Source organism: Dicentrarchus labrax, unplaced genomic scaffold (genome assembly GCF_905237075.1).
Source record: "Dicentrarchus labrax unplaced genomic scaffold, dlabrax2021, whole genome shotgun sequence".
Lineage (NCBI taxonomy): Eukaryota > Metazoa > Chordata > Actinopteri > Moronidae > Dicentrarchus > Dicentrarchus labrax.
In genome coordinates, this window is record NW_026136724.1 from 11,153,912 (window position 1) to 11,174,483 (window position 20,572).

The 20,572-nt window shown below is 38.3% G+C and overlaps 3 protein-coding genes across 3 annotated transcripts; 2 read left to right on the forward strand and 1 right to left on the reverse strand.

The window, feature by feature from the left end:
* The first annotated feature begins 29 nt into the window (after nt 1-29).
* Nucleotides 30-6,850, forward strand: LOC127359150 (tetraspanin-8). Its single transcript, XM_051392955.1, has 9 exons — nt 30-221; nt 1,353-1,418; nt 2,016-2,132; nt 2,265-2,339; nt 3,507-3,602; nt 3,841-3,933; nt 4,349-4,420; nt 4,975-5,058; nt 5,672-6,850. The coding sequence occupies exons 1-9, from the start codon at nt 162-164 to the stop codon at nt 5,804-5,806; spliced, it is 798 nt and encodes a 265-aa protein (XP_051248915.1). The 5' UTR covers nt 30-161; the 3' UTR covers nt 5,807-6,850.
* On the reverse strand, nt 6,846-13,458 carry LOC127359151 (tetraspanin-8-like). The gene is made up of 9 exons (XM_051392956.1): nt 13,146-13,458; nt 12,361-12,426; nt 11,717-11,830; nt 11,546-11,620; nt 11,340-11,438; nt 9,797-9,883; nt 8,809-8,868; nt 8,610-8,693; nt 6,846-8,420 (listed from the first exon to the last, which is right to left on the reverse strand). Exons 1-9 carry the CDS (start codon nt 13,224-13,226, stop codon nt 8,316-8,318), a joined length of 771 nt encoding a protein of 256 aa, XP_051248916.1. The 5' UTR covers nt 13,227-13,458; the 3' UTR covers nt 6,846-8,315.
* An 826-nt stretch (nt 13,459-14,284) lies between these two features.
* On the forward strand, nt 14,285-20,002 carry LOC127359016 (ras-related protein Rab-19). The gene is made up of 4 exons (XM_051392641.1): nt 14,285-15,442; nt 18,148-18,331; nt 19,078-19,181; nt 19,267-20,002. Exons 1-4 carry the CDS (start codon nt 15,248-15,250, stop codon nt 19,453-19,455), a joined length of 672 nt encoding a protein of 223 aa, XP_051248601.1. The 5' UTR covers nt 14,285-15,247; the 3' UTR covers nt 19,456-20,002.
* Nucleotides 20,003-20,572: the final 570 nt, after the last annotated feature.

Consider the following 20,572-nt stretch of genomic DNA (forward strand, 5'->3'; position numbering starts at 1 on the left):
CCCTCTCTCCAGATGAGGAGGAAATCCTTCCTCCCCCCCGCTCAGCCCAGAGGTCCCTCCGCCCAGTCTTTATTAAAATCAGGGTTCTCCACAGCATGTGGATTTGTTCTTTTGGAAAACTTTAAACTGGATTAAATGTGTTGACCGCAAAGCGAAACAAAATGGGGAAAGTGAACGTTTGTTTGAAACGGAGTTACATTATCGTCACAAGTTTGATCGCGGTAAGTGTGTGTGTTGTTTTTCCGCTGCTGCTGCCACAGGAAGGTGCAGAAGTGTATTGCATTCGGGTCCAGCTCCCCAGCGGAGCTCCGGGGGGGTGAACCCTGCATGCAGCCCGCTGGAGCTGCTGGAGGCTGGATACAGGATTTGGGTTAGACCCTGGGCGTGCTGGAGGTATCTCGTTAATTCAGAAAAACAGAGCAGAATTTTAAGCTTTAGATATAACTAAGCCAGCTGTTGAATCAGATGCTTAACTCTACTAGTTGAATGGTTAAATTGCTTCCAGTGCAACTTATTCAGTCATGTGTTAGTGTGTCTTAATTGTTGATTATGGCACAAAACTAGTGGGATTATGAGATGTTTTAAAAAAATAATAATAATCAAAACTTGTGTTATTAAACAGTTTGGGGAGGAAGTCCACCCCCAGTGCATGAAAAGGAAAATGGACATGATGGTGTAGTAAAAACAAATCCCTCCAGGATATATACACATAACTGTTCTAATTCATAAGGTTTCAGCAGTGAGGAGCTAATAAAGTTCAGTAATCATACACAGTTGGACTCTCTTTACACACTGTGGGAGCAACACGCACGGTCTTCTTCGGGGTGTGGCCACAGAGCTCCTACAGCAGAAATTGACACTGTAATGTCTCACAACTGATGACAACGATTAACAATGTTATTGAGCCAGTAACAGCTGACGTGGAGGGTCAGCACAGAACACATGGAGTATACACCGTCAGCACAAAAAGTCATCTCAGAGGTTAGGTCAATCAATGAGCTTATTTCACAACAAGTTTCAGCAGGGGAGGCCGTCCTTTCAGTGATAAACCCAACAATGCAATTTGCCATTTACTTTTTCAAGAATTTTGAAAGCACAGTGAAAGCAAGTAATTACTCATTATTAAGGCTGTATGACTGATATCATTATCGTCTGGTCTGAAACCCTGGGAAGTCGCAGTGTCACATTGCAGGGCTAATAATTTACAACCATACTCACCAATACCCGATGCAACATTTTAGCCAGTATTGTAAAAAAATATATATTAGACAGATTGATGGATAATAAAAACAAATAATTAGTCACAGTCCAGAAAGGACGCTAATAAATAATAAAGTGTTGTGTTGTTGCAGATCATCAGTGCCCTGCTGTTGGCACTCACTCTGTTTGGCCATGGATACCACTATGAACATGATGAGGTAACACATGCATTACAAATAAAAAATAATAATACAGATGTCAGTATCTATCTGTGTATAAATGTATCTGCTCTATGTGTCTATATTTCTGTCTATTATGAGTGGGCCATATGCATAAAATCTTCTAGTATGTTATATGTTATTTTTGTATCATACAGCATACAACTTAAGGGATCATATCAGTGGTTTTGCATATGTATTTTAGCATGCCATAATGTCTCATTAACCATTTTTCAAACCATGTTTCTGTATTTTAGTACTTTTGCTATTTCAGGCATCCATTAGTAGACTAGTGACAAAACAAAGCAAGTGTCAGCTGAATGATATAGTAGTATACATAATTCAATGAAGAGCATACACTTGTAAAAACACTGGTTTAATAACTATGTGTAAAGTAAGCCCCTTCTCATTATTTCCCTGATTTGTATATTCCTGCTGTGTAGTGCACACACGTAATGGCAAACTCACTCACTGGTGACTTTAAAAAGTCCAACTCAAAACTCAAAAACAATTCAGCTGCATGCTGACACAGGGCATTGAACCCTTACCCTGTTCACCAGCCTGGCTGACCTGATTCTCTGTTTGTTTTCATTGCAGATAGAGAATATGCTTGTAGGCATACGTGTCATGTATTTCTTTTCCATCTTTCCTCTGTTCTTGGCCATCATGGGTGTGTATGGTGCCTGTGCAGAGAAGCAGTGGGCGCTAATAGTGGTGGGTAAAGAAAGAACACATTATTATTATAGTAGTAGCAGTAGTAGTAGTAGTAGTAGTAGTAGTAAAAAACTGCTAACTAAACCAGAATCTGATTGATAATGCGTGTTTATGTGTGTGTTTCTGTCTCAGTTTGCAGTTGGGATGATCCTGAGCAGTCTGTTCGTGTTTGCGTCTTCAATTCGAGCACTGACTTTTCTACCATTGGTATTTCCAAGTTGACACTGAGACGTGTTGTTCTTTTGTGACATTTTCTTTTTGTCCCAGTGCACATTTGCACATATGAAGACTCATAAAACCATATGAGCTAGCAAACTGCCTTCCTCATTAAGCTAATAGACTCTTGACTACTGGATTGGGTTGGCTAAATGCCATCCCACTTACTGTTATTGCTGCCATGCCTGTCAATCACATATGCTGTTTACGGGAATGACAATGAAAGATTCACCCTCAGAATTAGATGTAATCTCTGAAACAACTGATAACAAGGAGTAAACAAAAGCAGGCTTGTTGTTTCTAGCAGACTCCATAGATTTTGTTGGCTAAAATGCACTCTGATTACTAGCTGATTTGATCAGCTGTAAGCAAAGGCTAATGTGAGCTGGTTGAACCATCGACATATAAAAGATGGACAACATCACAACTCACTAAAAGGAAGCCAAAAAAATCTTGATCGCCCTCTGTTCGCTGACTGCAGTTTAGGTTATAAAGCCTGCTGCCTCCATGTTTGCAGATGGGCCAAACTAAACAAATACATTTTTCCCAAAGATAGTTTCTTTTTAGGTAGTTCTAATCACACTAATATATGTTCAAGTGTTGTTTCACATCATGATAGAAAGATGGTAGCTGCCATGTCCGGGGTATTTTGGCTTCATTTTTGTACAGTGGGAGGAAGTGGAGATGCAACATCCATCCTTTTTTTTTATCAATGGGTTGAACAATCACTTATTTACTGACTCCAGCTGATTTGTTTGTGAAGGAAAAGCCTGTAAAATTAGATAAAATTTGCACATTATGCTAAAAGACATGCCACATTATCATCAGCTGATGATCCATAGAAGATGGATGGAAAATGTATTTTGTGTGTATAATAGTGGTAGATAGCTGTCTGGAGGCAGGGATTAGTATTAGTAATAGTCAATTGAAATCAGAAAATAAGTTGGTTGAGTACTCAAAAATTCAGAATTTGAACTGTAGTACCTGACTGACACCTTCCAATTTTAGATTTAAATTACTGTAAAACAAGCATGAATGCATGTACGCATACTGAATGCATTTTGTGAATCACAAATTTGCCCAAAAAAAACAAATTACAGTAATATTTAAATTGCTAATGATCACATTTTTTTAATATTACTTTGTTCTGTTGTGCAGATGACTAAAGAGATGAAGACGCAGTACCTGGAATTGCTGCCACTGGCTAATGCTAGTGAGAGTACTTTAGACAACCTCAAGGAGACAGAGACAGAAGTAGGTAACCTTGTGTGGGTATGTGAGAGTGTGTGTGCAGTTATCAAGTTGCTGCTTCGCATACAGAAGCAGCTTCAAGTGCTTTAGAGTTGATCTTAAACATTTCAGTAGCATAAATCAGATGCAGCTCAGAAAATAAGCTGAATAGGTTATTAGTATGAAGAATCAGGAGGTGGAGGTTTGTCTTACTATGTACACTATTCTAATCTTCTCCCATTCCTTCCCTCTTCCTTCGCAGTGGCATTGTTGCGGAGTTTTTCAGGGCTATCTAGATTGGGGCTACAACATCTCAGAGTCCTGCCTGTGCGCTGAAGAGCCCATTAACCCATGTGTGAGTGTGAAAGCTCATTATTCACTTCTATTCACTGGTAAAAAAAAAAAAAAAAGAATGCAATATATCATTGTGGATCAAGTTTAAGAATGCAAGAAAGTCAGAAAAGACCCCCCCCCGTTAATGTAAAGGATCCCAAGCCATCACTTTCATGTTCCCCCAGGATGAATTCTAATGACTGATGATCCCTTAGACTTCCTATCACCATCATCAGGTTAAAATTTGGAATTTGTCCCATATTAACCTTTAAAACTATAATTTTATTCCCATTAGTAAATGTTAGAATGCTAACACGCGTAGCTAAGATAGTGAACATAGTAAAGCCACTAATGATCAGCATGTAAGCTTTAAATGTTGTTCTCTCCATGTTGTTTTCTTGACGCAGGAGATAATGATTCATGTCTGTGTATTGTAGGTGGAAGCTCCTAGTAACAGCAGTCTGTTTGAGCACAGGGTTGATGACACGCCCATCATGATTTATAAAGAGGTAATAAAAATGTAAATGTTTGTGTCTACATTTACATGTGTAAACTGCGTATAATTCTTAGTGTTCATTGATTTTTTTAAGATTTAAGATTTTATGTTTAAATAAAGGTGGTACAATGTTTTTGAATTTGGCTCAAAACAGGACAAACTTTACATTAATTCTGAGCAAAAACACTTAACTATAAAGTAAATGTTCCAACCTGTTCTGTATTGCTGTATAGGGCTGCATTTACAAAACCTCCCTATGGAGCGTAATACTTATAAAAGAAGGGAAAAACGTTTTTATTAAATATTCTTCCTGTACTCTAAAACAATGGTTTCCAGCTTTTTTGGATTCTGACACCTTAAAATGAAGCAATACAAACTTGAAACTCATTGTCACTGGTTTTATATGTTTACCGGTTGTTAACCTGCAGATATGTTTGGTTTATTCAGTTGTTTTGTTTGTTTGACATTAGGAGTATCCTGAATGCTTCTTATTAGTTTAAACTACAAACACGTTTTACAGTGAAGATGCTGTATGAGACATTACATTTATCTGCTCTTCTGTTTCAGCCATGCGCTCCACTCATAATTCATATGGTAGGGATTACAGGAAATATTACACTGGTTGTAGCGCTGGGATTCTCATTACTCTGGGTATGTATGTGTCTATCATGATTGTCCCCACCTACCTGCCTCCTTACACTAACTTGTTCATTCATGGTCATTGTGATGTTCATTCCTTTTTAATTGACTCACTTGATTTTAAAGCCCTTATTAAGTATAATTCATTGCTGTTGACAAAATCACAAGTAGCACTACTGGTGCTTTTTAATAGTTTATCAAACCTAAAAACATAAGGTGGATAGATCATTTTAAATGGTGTACTGTTTTAAACTTAATATGTGAATGGAACAAGAACTTTCACAATATCAACCAAATTACAGCAGGAATTATAGCAACAAGGGCATGATGTCTATGTCTCCTTCCATTTTTAAAATCCAAAATCCTGAATACCTGCACCAAGTACTCAGGGTACACACACACAGACGTCAGCAGGCCTTTTTCACAGCAGACATTTTGATTTGTGATAGCAGGAAGAGCACAGGTGAAGAGCATTGATGATGAAATCATAGATAAATGGCATTCAGCCTGTGTTTTTTTTTTCAGTCTTTCCTGCCCCCCTCTGTCTCTTTCTAAAATTGCAGCTCTATTCAACAAAAGATGACAAGTTGGTTAAAGAACCTTCTCTGTGTCGCTGTCCTTTTAGGCATTGTCAGCAGCGTTGTGTATTGCCATCTTGTGTCAGCTGAATCGGAAGGAAGATGTCCCTGCAGTGGTCTACAGTGCGGAGGCAAAAGCAGGCAACTACAGCGCTCTCGCAGATTCTGCAGAGTACACCTGATTTCTTTGTTTTTATTTTTATCTGCTCTTCACAATAATGAAGGTCATCATATCAGCATATTTAGCAAAGCGGAGAAAAAAAAAACATGGGATTGGTACACGGATACATAGTGGAATTTATTATGATGCTTAAATGTATCATGCATTGCATGAAAGTTGCATGGGTTTTTATTTCTTTCCCAAGTGTTTGGGATCAAAAAAACCTTCATCCAGGAAGAAACATTGTTTTTCTTACAAAGGGAAAATTGTGGGCTTTGCAGCACTGTGAAATTGTATTCCACTTTCTTTGTTATAATCAAAAATTATGAAATCTAAGATACATAAGTGGCACATTTACAGAATAATGAATGAATAATATGTAATTAATCAATTACAAGCTTCACCTACATTTCCTTCCACTGTCTTCATTGGGCATTAGATATTTCAAATAAGAATTGAAGTGATAAAATTAATACATTTGCACTCAATTTCATCCTAGATTGGAATTGTACTTTAGCTCATTTGATTTATGATGTAAGTCAAGGAAGAAAATGTTGTTTTTTTTTAAATCCCTGATAGATATGACGTCTTGATTTTTTTTTTTTTTTACTTTAGCATGTATTAGAGCTTTAATAATTGTACTTTATGGTTTAGTAGCTTTCTGAAATGCTCTGTATCATATTCTGCCAAACTTTATGTAAACTTTGTTTCTCTACTTGTCATTTTATAGTCAATGCATATTTACAGGATTTCATTGGTATTGCATGACAATAGTGTTTCCAGGATCAGGCGTTTGTTTGTCTTGATCAAGACAAGAATACAGATAATCTAGATGCCAAAGAAGTAAATCCAAATGTCTAACCTGTTCTTTAGTATTGCTGAGTCCTGGCCTCCCTCATCTCCTGCATAAAAGGTTCAGGGGCTTATCCTCGTCCCTCCACCTCCCAATCAGGTGTCAACTGTGTAACCTTACAGGTAGTACAAGTACCACATGATTGTACTTAAGTACAGCTGAGTAAATGTATGTTTCTAAGAAACAATTTCAAATAAAAACTAAGACATCAAAGGAACAAGAATCACATTTTATTCCTGCTATTTACAAAATATTACATAAGTTCATTCCATAAATAAAAAAACAGTGTATGACAGAAATAAAAATACCATACTTTGCAAGAACATACTGTATATTAGGCATTAATGGTTAAAGTGCACAGGTAGACATTGGATCTGCTGTTCCAGATGAAAATCATTTGACAGTACGTTAGTCAAGGAGACATTTCAACCGCAGGCAGCTCATGCAGCAAGTCATATTAGAAGTGATGTGGCATAAAGGCTTCTTCGGTGAGAGTGGCATCAGTTGGGACATTCCAGTCTGCAAGAATATTGATGACACATTTTCCTACAAGAGCCTCTCACAACCTGTCTGCAGTGGTCAATGCCAACATTTCTCCAAACCTTGATATCAAAATTTTGGAGGCAAAATAATTGAGGATTTACCGTATGTCTACTGAATGTGCAACCAATCAGAGTCCCCTCTCCTCCTAGTGGACATGATCACGTATCTCACTAAATGTGCTTTAAGAGAAACTGAATAGAGTGATGAGGTTTCAAATATACAATGTGCTTATTAACAAGGCATCAAGACATTCGGGTGTCCCAATGAGAGCTGTGGCTCATTCCTTTGTCTAACCTGATTATTTACCCAAGAAAATTACATTTATGCTCAACAATAAATAAATGATTATATTTCAATCAAAGCACTTTGTAAACACTGTTTAAGAAAGGTGCTACATAAGGGTTACTCATATTATTATTTGTTCAACGATTATTGGTTTCTCTAATGCTGTAAATTCAATGAGTGAGCTTAAGATGAGTATGAATATTTAAATATGTATGTTTAAAAGAAGTTGGTCCAGTCGACAAAGTGTTAAAATTAAAGCCATTAGTTGAACTTCCAGTGATATTTCTCTGCTTCCACTGGTGATAGAATTTTAGCATCAATTGTTGTGCTATGATAAATTGTTTGAAAGTTTTAGGTACAGTATCTAGCTATTATCTGTCTTTCCATAGACTCACTGATGTGTCGAGGTATGAAGGAAATGGAGAGAAGGAATATTATCCAGATAAGACAACACTTACTGTAAATAACAAAATGCCAGGATAGGCTCCAGCTACTCAAAGAAAACAAACAGCTGCTTAATTCTGGGAAGAATAAAATAATTTTAGAGATATGACAAAAGCATGTGAAAATGTGATGATTATTAAAGATTAATTAATTTCATTAAATTGCACTGTTTTTTTTACAGCAGTAAGGCAAAAAAAGACATTTTAAACTGACCTATGCATGTAGATTACTTTCCAATATCAGTAACATGCATTAACACGTATTCATAGAAAATTATAATGTCAACATATGTCGATATAGCACAAAATAGCCAGATTATGGTATACAGCATAACGTGTTTACATGTGCAAATTCAAACAAGGTACTCTTGATAATAACTTGAAGTGTATCAAAATGTACTTGGTGACTAGAAGGCACCCGGAACATATCTGTTTGATTGGAGAAGAGCCATGAACTCCTGTTTCCTTTTTATCTGGCCCATCAGCTTGATGCTCATGACAAGTAAAACCACCTGGGAAAGGGAAGCACAAGAGTTACAAGCACGCTATGGTGTCTAGTGATGGTTACAACAGGGATCCACATGATTTTCTGCTGACCTAAGATCGAATCTGACCACCAGAGCCCTTGTGTACTATGTCTAGTCATAACAGAAATACTTTATTTTTGTATTTCAATAATAAAACGAAAAAAACGAACATACCCAAAACACTCCACTTCCAAATTGTATACCCATCGCCAATGAGAACGCAAGCTTCAGTTCAGAAACATAAATTGGTAGGCAAGGCTGTGGAAAAAAAGGGTGCAGGGCTATGTTAAAGTTAGAGAGAAGATTGGTGGGAAAATAAGAGCTTGGACCACTAAGCCTGTATACTTTTCTAAACAATCTGAAAATCTTTTACCTCTTGATAAACATACTGGTTCTTCGGAGCCCCAAGTGTGGCGCTGCCTCGTAGTCGAATCTGGTGAGTACAAAATCCCATTACATAATGTGACAAAAGGCCAAAAAAAGCTCACTATAGTGCTGAAAAATGGGTGCCAGTAATATTAATATGAGGATCATTTCAAATTTAAGGACATTTTCTGTTCCTTTTACATCCTGGGTCTTATTTACATAGCTTTGACCATCACTCCTATCAGTTATTATAACATATTACTTCCAAACTCTGCTATGATCTGCAGCCGAACTGCAGAGCTACTTCAAGGGTACTGCTTTAATAAACATTAACTAAACAAGTAGTTTAGATAACAAATTTAAACTGGAAACTTTATTAAAAAAAACCTGTTTGCATGTTACTACACTTATTGCTTGTTTGCATTGATAAGTATAGCTGACTGTCATTGTTGAAGCCATATTACATTTCCATGTCTGTTTGTTTTCATAAGGACAGCTATATTTTTACATTTTACATCTTATATTTTTGTATATATTGGAATCTTTTTCAGCTCTGCTGCAGTACTCAAACACATACATATCTTTTCCTTAATTTTGTTTACATTATATGTGGTCATTTAAAACACTTATTGGTATTAATCATTTTGTGTTGTGTTGTACCAAGATCAGCTGCTTTGTTTTAATCTATTTTCAATCAATTTTCTTTGGACCTTGCTGTCACAGTTGTATCAATGCTTTATTTGGTTAGTTTTTGTGAACCCAATAGCAGAAGCATCTCTACTGGGTATCCAGTAAAATAAACAAGACTATTGACTGTTATTAGAATTAGTGTTATTGCCTGAAAGCAATGATGACCATTAAAACCAGGTAATTAAATAAAAATAAATTCTCCCTGAAGTACACTTGACTGAGAGACAATGTGTGGCTACAGCAACAAACTCCGAATGAGTCATCTTCACTGCTTATATTCTGCTCACATCAAGGGAGATACTCACGCATTTTCCTGGATATTGACAGTTACAGGAAGCAGGGATGGAAGAGCCCCAGTCTTTGTAGCCTTCAATAAGACCACAACACTCAAACTGGAGGTGACACACACACACACACACACACACACACACAGTAAAAGGTAAGTCCAAAACAAATAAACCAGAAAAAAATGCATGACACAGTATAATGAAGAACTGGAACATATTATGTCTGCACCCTTGAATGATGCATCCTTTATTTGGATAATTCAGTTAAAGGTTTCAACAACACCAAGTGTAGCAATTTAGCTTGTTTGTGATCATAGATCTTGGCATTCCCATCATCCCTCACATTTGAGTTAAAAATCACGACCTTTTCCATATATTGGTTGGATTAGAACTGGGGTGAATTCCCATGGGAGCGTAAGTAGATACCACTTTAAGAAAAGACACACCTACTTCCCTGGCCACGCCCCAAAGACTACATATACTGCTGGTGTGTGTGTGTGTGTGTGTGTGTGTGTGTGTGTGTGTCTGTCTGTCTGTCTGTCTGTCTGTCTGTCTGTCTGTCTGTCTGTCTGTGTGTGTGTGTGTCTGTCTGTGTTGGGGGTTAGCATTTATAAGAAAGTCTACCAAAGGGTTAGACTGGGTGCCTGTCTTCTTTGGGCAGACTCCCACGATTTCTGTTCAATGTATTCTATCTTTTAAGTATTCTGGCGGCTTTCCTGCTTTTCTTTCTGTCTCACGTGGCAAAGAAAATGCCCCAAAAGTACCTCTAAGCTAGCTACTGCTATTTGTATTAGTGAGCTAAGATAATCACATTATGCTGGTTGTAAACAAGGAAGTGGAAGTCTAATCTGAAAACACAGATGTGATGCTCATATCTTTAAATTCAGTGCAACTTGTACCTTTTATCTTATATGATGTCTGTCGCAAAAACGCATCCATAAACCCCGTTAGAAACCATGGGGGGAAAAGATGTTCCTAAAACTCCCCAACTTGCCTGAAAACTGTCAGGTTTCCAAGTATTTGTCAATATCAAAGTAATCCAGTGATGTCTGTCCATCTATGGGTGCATTGCAAACGGCATACGGCATTCAATGTTGCCATTTTGCCAAAATTTGAACAAAATGGTTAAAAAACCTAACTAGCTTACTGGGTCCATGGGAACATTTATACTTCATGTTTACTTATATCAAAGCATTATGGGAAGCCCACATTTCAGTGAGACAAAGGATAATATCAGGAGTGACAAAAGCCATTAGTAGTCACTTTTTCTCATGTTACACTGAGAAAAAGTGTCTTCACTGAGGGAACCAAGGTTAATTTAATTTTAAATCGTTCTACAGTGTATGTTAGATCTGTGCTGACCTGTTATCTGAGATATATATATATATATATATATATATATATATAAGCTTTATTGGACAAATGTACACACCATTTAGTTGTGTGGTGGACAAAAATTATACCCTAGAAAGTAGTTTTACTTCTCTCTCCAAGAAAGAGGGGATGTATTCTCCGGATTTGTGTAACATGAAACTCAGCCCAAGTGAAAAAAACTGCTTACTTCTTGTTGAATACTATACAGCAGTGTCCTGTTGGCTTTGCTGGTTCCAGTAAGTGGCATCATTGACAGCAACTTGGACTCCTCGCGGACCACACGTTTCTGAAGAGGGAGATCGACATACTGCAGTTGAAGCTGCTTTTTGATAGCTGTATTTTGTACAACAGGATTAGATTAGGTATTGTGAAAGGGGCGTTCAAGTACTATACCTCATAAACATCTTGGTAACTTAGTGCCGTTCTAACAATTATTGTTTGACTGGCTGCCGCCATCCCAGCTGCGTACTGCACACACACATAAATCAACAATAGGAAGTGAAACATCATTTTTTAACACATGTATACATTATTATGAAAGGAATATCTTGAATTGGTTTTTACCAGAATCAAACACCATCTTTTTCCTGTACAGGCTCCAAACACACCGAGCACTGAGAGCAGCAGGCAGCCGATCTCCATGATGTACATTATCACTACAGAAACATTGGACACCAGCTGAGGAGAGAAATAACACTGGCATTAAAGCAATACATTGACTGGCCAACAATTCTTGTTTTATTTAACAAACTAACCTAAGATTAAAGCATCTGTGGTAGAATTCATAGGAGATATTCACTTACACTTAATATTAATATTACATTGTCGCCACAGATGTATTTCCAAGCTAGCATAGCTACAAAAGAGGTCAAAGGTCAGGGCTAGCTACAGAACAGCACTCTCAGCGCCTGAAGATAATTCACTGTCTTGCCCAAGGACACTTCAACTGGCAGGTGCTTGCCAAAGTGAGGGCTGGAACTCAGGTCTTCCAGAGAAAAGACAATATAAAAATGCTGTAGTGGTCAGGCACTATTGATGGAAGACCAAGCAGACCCATGCATTAATAATAATTCCCCAGTCACCCTTGGATATCACAGCAACTCCTTTGCTCCTTTAAATCCTGACAAGACAGGAGCTATTTTTGCCTCCAATAAGTATTATCTGCTTACAGGAAATAATTTTTTATTCTGTCAGAAGAACAGTCTTACTTTGCCAGTTTGTATCAGGTCTCTATGCCAAGCTACTGTCATGGTCAACATGAAGAAGCACAGCGCCTTTTGGAGAAAAGATAGGAACATAAAAATGTGTTAAGTTTGCAAACTACTTCAAGTTAATAATACACATAAAGAAATGGAAAGAAATGGAAAGAAATATAGTAGGTTTACAATGCCAGTGTCTCTAAATGTGTGTCCAATCTATAAATACACTTGTAAGTATCACCAGCTGTTTTTAAATGTGTGCTGCCTTTAGGTGTCACCTTATAGAGGAGCAGTATGGGGCTAATGGAAGGCATTCTACCCAGGGTTAGCCTAAAGCTGAAATAATATACATTGGACACATGACTCTAAAGTCACACACTGTAAACATGTAGCATTATAAGAATATGACAGATATTCTTTGAGGGGAGAGGTCGGTGTGAGGAGGGACGGAAAAGGATGCTTATCCTCTGTAGATGCACATTCTAACCTGCACTATGGCGTCTTTTTTATACAGGTACCAGCAATTTTCTTCCTTTTCATGACTTTCTTAAAACATTTAGTAATAAAATGCACTGCAGACACACTGTACATCATTTTGACGGAGGGGGGTTCGCTGCAGCACGTTTGTATGTGAAACACAGGCTATAGCACAAGGTTTATTTATAATAGACCGATGGTTTGGGTCAAAATAACATCAGCAAATCAAACATTTAATCAGAGGTATGGTCTATAAAAGGCAAACAAACAGGCCTCAAGGATTAAATTGCATTCAAAAGCAGTGGAAATTCACCTACCATATGCACAGCATTTGCAAAAATAAACGGCCTTTTCAGGCTGGTTTTGTCCGCCACCACGACCACTGCGTTCCGCTGCATGCTGCTGCTTCTCTCCAGAGCTTTAAAACACCCTTTTACATAAAGACAATTTTTTGGCTACAGAGCTGTGAGTTTTTTTTTCCAACAGTAACGGCATCTATGTCTCTATCTATCCGCACAGGACGTCACTGTGATGTGCTGGATGAGGATGCTCTGCGCCGCTTTCACGTGCAGTCGGAAATATTGGAATCCGGAGGATTAGCGCACAGGAATGATGTTCAGCCATGATTAAAGGAATTAATACAGGAGTGAAGGGTGCAGTTAGGAGCAGGGCCGTCGCCAGGATTATAAAAAAAATACTGATCACCCGTCAGCACAAACAAATGGTTGACCTAAATCCCCCGCAAAACCAACAATACAGTCACTAAAGGTCACTTTTTTTAATTATGTGGATTTTTACATTTTATTTATTCATTTAACTAATGGATTATAGTTTCTGTAAGTTTTGTTTCCAAAAATGAAAGCTCCCCACAGGTTTGCAAAACTAACAAAGGTCTATAAATAAAAAATTCAAATACAATGGAAGTGACCTCAGTGTCCCCAGCCCTGAAGCTTCCTCATTTTCATCTTCCTCATACAGCTCTTAATAGTGAGTGGGAGTTCTACTACTTCCATCTGCTGATTGTGAATTTATACATCAGTTATGGTAACATATTTTGGTTGTTAAAGTTATTGCTTATACTCTAGTGATATTTACTTGTACATACATTTTTACTTACCACTATTTGCCTCTATGTGAGTCCATAATGACAGCATGGAGTGTGCAAAATAACATGTTGTATAATTTATAGTCATTTAATAATATTAATAATAACTAATCTTGATAAATGTACACAGTCAGACATATGGGGGGGGCAATTGTTTATGGATTTTGCGGTTGACCAGAATTTAAAATAATGTTCTGAGAGTTGCAACAGGCATTGAGTCTGTGAGAGTTGAAGAAATGTGCTGACTTCCTGGCAAAAAAAAATGACTGCAATTCCCAGGATCCCACAGTGGTAATGGGGCTGGGCTACTTCCCTAGAACAGGTAGGGCGGGTTTCTATTGTTTCTACAGGTGCTATGAGAGAGAGAGTGAGAGAGAGACGCAGGAGGCTGTAAGTCAGTAAGAACAGGAAAAACTGATGACAGACACTGAGATAAAGAGAGAGAGAGAGAGAGACCGGCTGATGGAGGAAAAATGCTGACACGTGAGCGAAAGAACAGCAGGTGGATTGGACAGGAACCTGGAGTACAGACACACATCTTTTTGAATTGCATTTTATTTAAAGGAAGTGTTTATTTGAGAGGAAGCTAACCAGAACCCGTGCAGGTGGACAAAAAGGATGGGATGTGTATTCATGCTGCCTTTTGCTGTGGGCCATGAATTGGGTCAACACCTGAGAAGGAGCTGAAAGGAGCAGCCGAGACTGAGGCAGTTTTGTCCTTGCTGAAAGAGCACAAGAGGGGGAGAGACAGGCGGAGCTGGCTGGAGACACAAGACAGAGAGAATGCAGAATTATTATTAAGAAAATTTAGCTTTTAATGACTGAAAACAGGCACAGTTGATTCTTCCATATTGTTGCTTGTGTGCCTCATAATTTACAATGTGTATGATCTAAATTATAAAAAAAATTGTAATTTTAAAATTTCTCACCGTTGAAGAATACCATTTTACTCCCTGACAAACAAACTTTCTCTCAACTGTAAACTGGTTTTACAGGTTACATGTGGACCAATTTGACTAAATGTACTGCTGCTGGAATTCTAGCCTGGAGACAGCTTTCACTGGAAGGAGAAACTGTGGAATAGGATTGCAGTTTTTTGGGGGGGGTTAGTAGTTTTTGTTTGTTTTTTGGATGAAACTCCTCAACATAATAGCATTTTAGGATCCATTTTCTTTCCTATGACTCAGCCTTTATTCAAGCATAAAGATAACCCAGCATCTCTTGGCCTAAAAGTCCAAGCATTCCAAGTGATCTACAGTACATTTCCTCCATTCTCTCACATTCACCTCCGCAGAAAAAGACTCTGCCTCCACCATGCAGACCCTAGGACCTGAACATGATGACTCTTTTGATTTCCTGTTTAAGATCATCCTGATCGGAGACTCTAACGTAGGGAAGACCTGCGTGGTTCAGAATTTCAAGTCCGGGATTTTCTCAGAGAAACAGCAGAACACCATCGGAGTGGATTTCAGTGTACGAACCGTGGACATAGAGGGGAAGAGAGTTAAGGTTAGTGTGTTGTGTATGACAGTGTGTGTGTGTGTGTGTGTGTGTGTGTGTGTGTGTGTGTGTGTGTGTGTGTGTGTGTGTGTGTGTGTGTGCGCAGTGGACCATGGGGAGTCTTTTAGGGTATGCATATTTTCAGGTGGTGTCAGTGCAGAACATCAGAGCCCCCACATGCAGACCTGTACGTGATTAACAGAAGTCATTAACAGAGTATATAAAACAGCTTTAATAAGAGTTACATAATTCATAGACTGAAAGGTACTGTCAAAAATGTAGAATAAAGTGCAGATTTGGAATTATAAAGGAATAAAGAAGGATTATAAGACGTGAGTACTGCAAATCTTCATCTTCAACATCTAATAAGTATTGAATTCAGTTTCCTAAACGGCCTAAGAAGGTATTAAAAAGTCTTACATTATGAAGGCATGAAATGTTATACACTTATACATTTGTGGGATTCTTTGGATAGTGGTTGGAGGCGGTTCAATCCTTTTTTGTGGGTTTCATCTCATAATAAGTGTTGATTTTAGCAAAAGCTTAAATAAATTCATTATTTTTAATTAGTTAATCCACCCATCCTCAATCTGGGTCCAGGTCACTTTAATTTAAGGAGTAATATAAATTGGAATTATTAGTGTATACTTAATAAGGATAATAACAACCAGTCCCCACTGGTTTTCAATCATATTTTAGCACTGGGAATTAAGTTGCATTCTATGTGGTATTAAAGATGTTTTTAAAAGTCTTCCATTTAACTTGGTGACCCTGTATGCTCCAGGAATACCTTCTAAATGCCCTGATCCTTATCATGGGTGTTGTGGAGTCAGCTGGCTCTGACAATGACAGGCCGCCCAGCATGGTTACAGGCCTTTTTGGTAACATATTTAACTGACAAGTATAGCATAAATTGCAACTCCGAAGGTCCACTCAGATGTGATGGACTTTTCTAGGTTTGGGGGTAAATTACGCCACAGTGAGAGGTGTCCTTTGGTTGCAGTGTCAGTTAGAGTCCCAAACAAGTCAGACCGGCTGCTCACATGAAGGACCTGTCCTTCAGGTTTTTCTACTCTACTCTAGCCTTTGTGCAGACAAAAATAAACCTGGAATGACTTTTCTGCGCTGTCATTGAGCTGGAAAGGGAACTAAATGCTTTAGTGTGGACAGTGATTGGTTCCGCATGCATCAAAAGTCAGTTACCTGAGAAAATAATAAAGCCTGTGTTCATTCAGTTAAATGGTGGCTTACACCTTTTCTATCATCATTAATAAACTCATGTGCAAACTGATTATCGGTATCGATCAATGGGGTCACACATATATACTCTCCTACTCATAATACTAACAGGTATGGGGTAAGGGAAAAAGTACTTTTTCTGCATTGATATTTCAAACTTTACAACCTTTTTTAAAAGTGTCTCTTTCTGTAACTATCTCACAAGGATTATCTGGATTTGTCATAGCCAGGAGGGACAGTACAGTCTGTCAATATACACACACAAACACACCTAGACCAACTGTATTGTTCTGTGGGTAAGCCAGTTAGTTAAAAAAAACAAAACTCAACAAACACGTCATCAACTGAACTTTAAACAAATCCCAAACTATTAATGGCTAAGAAAACTAGGATGCCAAAGGTTACCACAGCTAATTTATGTGTTGATGGCTGGTCTCCATGCTTCGCCCCATTCCAGAGTATCACCAATGAAGAGGATGTCAGCATTTGTTCATTTATTCCGTCTGTTTTTATGAATCAGTAACATAAGGCCACCATAAGTTTGGAAAAGTAACACAATACATTTTTTTTCATAATAACAGCTGCTGCTTCTGTGTTTACCTCAAACCCCAACTGAAGATTTAGGCCTGAGACCGTATGCAATTGAGCCACTCGATATTAAGTATATGTCACTTTTATATGTTTGGTGATCAGCGGGTATAGCTGTGTTGTTTTATGTCTCTTCCTTGTTTTAATGAAGCTAAGTTCTTGTTTTTCTTTTGTTTGTTTGGCTTTGGTTGTCATTATAGTTCTCAACTAATAACCATGTATTATACCTGAGTTTGTTACAACAATGCATCATCTTTTATTCAGTTAAATCACAGCTGTGTCACTTGAATCAAGGTAAAGCAGATGTGTATTTGGAAAACCTTATAAGCAGGTTATTCCTTGTTAAAACGCTTTCTTTATTTTTACAACTTCAACATAAAGAGGGAGTCATTAAGCAGGAATATGCCTTTTTTACAGGCATATATAATGTTATAAACAGTATGGTCAGCATTATTTATTTTTACAGGTTTATATTCAGAAATGTAAAGATGTGCGCTTTTATTTCAATAATAAAAAGTAATAAATGTATTTTGATCTGTTCTATTAAACTTATCCGGATATCAACAGTAGACATCAACACATACAAATTTAGCAAGTGAGTCTGGATTGGTTGTTATGGCAGCTGTTACCACGTTAACATGGTCTGTCAGATGCTCAGGGAGTATCCTGCAGAGGCCAAGGACCTGTGTGTGTGTGTGTGTGTGTGTGTGTGTGTGTGTGTGTGTGTGTGTGTGTGTGTGTGTGTGTGTGTGTGTGTGTGTGTGTGTGTGTGTAGGTGTGTGATTTTTCATTTTGTTGTTTATGTGCATATCAGCCACACCTCCAGTCTTGTGTATTTCTTCCACATTAGAGCTGATTCCTTGTTCATGTTTATGTGTGTGGAACAGATGCAGGTGTGGGACACGGCAGGTCAGGAGAGGTTTCGTACGATCACCCAGAGCTACTATCGCAGCGCTCACGGCGCCATCATTGCCTATGACATCACACGACGTCCCACCTTTGACTCAGTGGCTCACTGGATCAAGGAGGTGGAGCTCTACGGAGCGACCAATGTAGTGCTGGTTCTCATAGGTGAGTGTGGTTGTGACTGTTCACATGTGATTGCATGAATACAGCATTTGTGTGTGATCTTTGCTGGAGGGTGGACAAAATAACAGAAACATTTAAGAACATAATGTTTTTTATAGAGCAATAGCCCTGGAATAATATAATAATAAGGGGGTTGGGGTTTTTGCTGTTGCTGTAATGAACTGGTTGTCATAAACTAAAAAAAAAATTATGTATTAAATAGTTACTGTGTTGATGTAACCCAGCTGATGAAACTGATGTATATTGCATGTGCCTGTCTCAGTTGTCACTTGGGCAAACCCTGAAGGTTGTTTAAGGTGATAATTTAAATTTAAGTGCCTCAGTGAGGCTTTTTAAATGCTTTTATTAACATAGGTGGCATTGTTCTGCAGCAAAGCTTTAGAGCCTAATGTCAGAGAAATCTATATTTTGAGTATACTATGCTGCAAGGGATGGTAATAATACTCAGCTATGGTACTTTATATGTTGTGTGGGAAAGGCATCAATTCACTGGATCACTTCTATTTCCTTAAAATGACTTCAAACAAATGGCTGTTAGTCTTACACTTGTGTTTGCAGTTGTACTTACAGGACTGTATGTACACTTAAGAGTGTTGACATGTTGGCCTTAGCATGTAAATTAGGTGCACTGACAATACTATTAACAGAACTTTGGCAATACAGTCTCCTGTTGGATATTTAAGGTGATCTTGAGCTTTTGTGTTTACATCTCTACGCTCTCCATCTAGGTAACAAATGTGACCTGGAGCAGGAACGTCAGGTTCCATTTGAGGAAGCCTGCAACCAGGCAAAGGAGGCAGGCATACTAGCTGCTCTAGAAACATCTGCAAAGGTAATGAGCGTACATATAAAACACAAAAGAGAGGTTTTGAAGTTGGTTAAAATTGTTATTTAAAGTTCTCCTTCTCTGCATCCAGGAGAGCCAGAATGTGGAAGAAGCCTTCATGATGATGGCCAGGGAGCTGCTGGCTCGCAACGGCCTTAACATCCAACAGGGAGACTTGGAGAGCAACAACACACCTCGAGTTCTCCTCCGGGCTAACTCTCGTCCGGTTGATGGCATCACAAGTGCCTACACGCCACCAGAGAAGAAGACATGCTGCTGATTTAAACGTGGACGGGACAGGGGAGATTAGGAGGTGACTGATGTTGGAAATTAGGAGTTGACGGTGGATGAGGAAGAAGGTGAAGGGCACTTTTCATCATGAATGTTGGAGAAGAGGATCCGAAGATGCATGGATGTGGAATATGGCTGGAAAGACCTTAAGGACCATGAGTCTTTGCATTGAGGAAATTTTAGTATTGAAAAACTCAATTCAGTGTACTTTTCTGTGCCTTACCTGTGACAGTTGTTCAGCCGGTGCTACAAGGACTAAAACATCAAACCAGGCATGTTTAATGGGGGAATAAGAGACAGTGATGATGGCTGTGATCAGTGTTGGGTACAGTTACAGTAAGCCAATCTGATATCAACTATAGCTGGACTTTTCTTCCTGATTTGATGTAATATTACTGGCACCAAATGCTCTAGTAAATACGGTTACTATTCTTACTATATTGTTTTTGTTTTTTTAAATCTGAATTAAAAACTAAAGCATCAATGCAGTGGTTAGTTACCACAAAATGTAAGCATTACAAGCATTCTCAACAGGCCTCAGCGTTGTCCTTGACATCTTTGTGCTGTATTTTGTCAAAATGCTGTCTTCAAGCTTCACTCTGTCGATCAAACCTTTGAAAAGCTGAAAAGACTACTTTAGTATGCTAGACTATTTCACCCAAGTGACCTCTTGCGGTGCCTCTATGATGAGCTGTGATCCTCCGCTGATGAAAATGTTCTGGAGAACCTGCCGCAAGCCAGAAGACTGTGAATTTATATTTGACTTTCTCTTGTCAAATACATAATGATTCCTTGCATTGTCATACATGTCTCTAAAAGGCTGTGAATGTGTTCTAATTTTATTCTTTCAACTTCTGTGATCAATTGATACAATGAAGCAGGACAATGTTTGACTTTCTGAGCAAAACAAGGGTTAAGTTGAGGCTGATGTATACGAATGGGTGACAAATCAAGGGAAAACCACCATAAAGTGTCTAAAATTGTTGGGCCTTCAATGCATCAATGTGAACACTGGAGGGCACTGTGCTATTACACCTATATTCAACTGCAGCTATAACTACAACTGCAGATTGGTTGCTCATTGCCTTAGACAATGAATACCAAAG

Excerpts from the sequence above, each read along its gene's own strand:
- LOC127359016 (XM_051392641.1), top strand. The coding sequence starts at position 15,248 with ATGCAGACCCTAGGACCTGAACATGATGACTCTTTTGATTTCCTGTTT. Across the intron at positions 15,443-18,147 it reads TAGAGGGGAAGAGAGTTAAG|ATGCAGGTGTGGGACACGGC; the intron begins GTTAGTGTGTTG and ends TGTGTGGAACAG. Across the intron at positions 18,332-19,077 it reads TGTAGTGCTGGTTCTCATAG|GTAACAAATGTGACCTGGAG; the intron begins GTGAGTGTGGTT and ends CTCTCCATCTAG.
- LOC127359151 (XM_051392956.1), bottom strand. The coding sequence starts at position 13,226 with ATGCAGCGGAACGCAGTGGTCGTGGTGGCGGACAAAACCAGCCTGAAA. Across the intron at positions 12,427-13,145 it reads TTGCAAATGCTGTGCATATG|GCGCTGTGCTTCTTCATGTT; the intron begins GTAGGTGAATTT and ends TTTCTCCAAAAG. Across the intron at positions 11,831-12,360 it reads ACCTGATACAAACTGGCAAA|CTGGTGTCCAATGTTTCTGT; the intron begins GTAAGACTGTTC and ends TTCTCTCCTCAG.
- LOC127359150 (XM_051392955.1), top strand. The coding sequence starts at position 162 with ATGGGGAAAGTGAACGTTTGTTTGAAACGGAGTTACATTATCGTCACA. Across the intron at positions 3,934-4,348 it reads AAGAGCCCATTAACCCATGT|GTGGAAGCTCCTAGTAACAG; the intron begins GTGAGTGTGAAA and ends TGTGTATTGTAG. Across the intron at positions 5,059-5,671 it reads TGGGATTCTCATTACTCTGG|GCATTGTCAGCAGCGTTGTG; the intron begins GTATGTATGTGT and ends CTGTCCTTTTAG.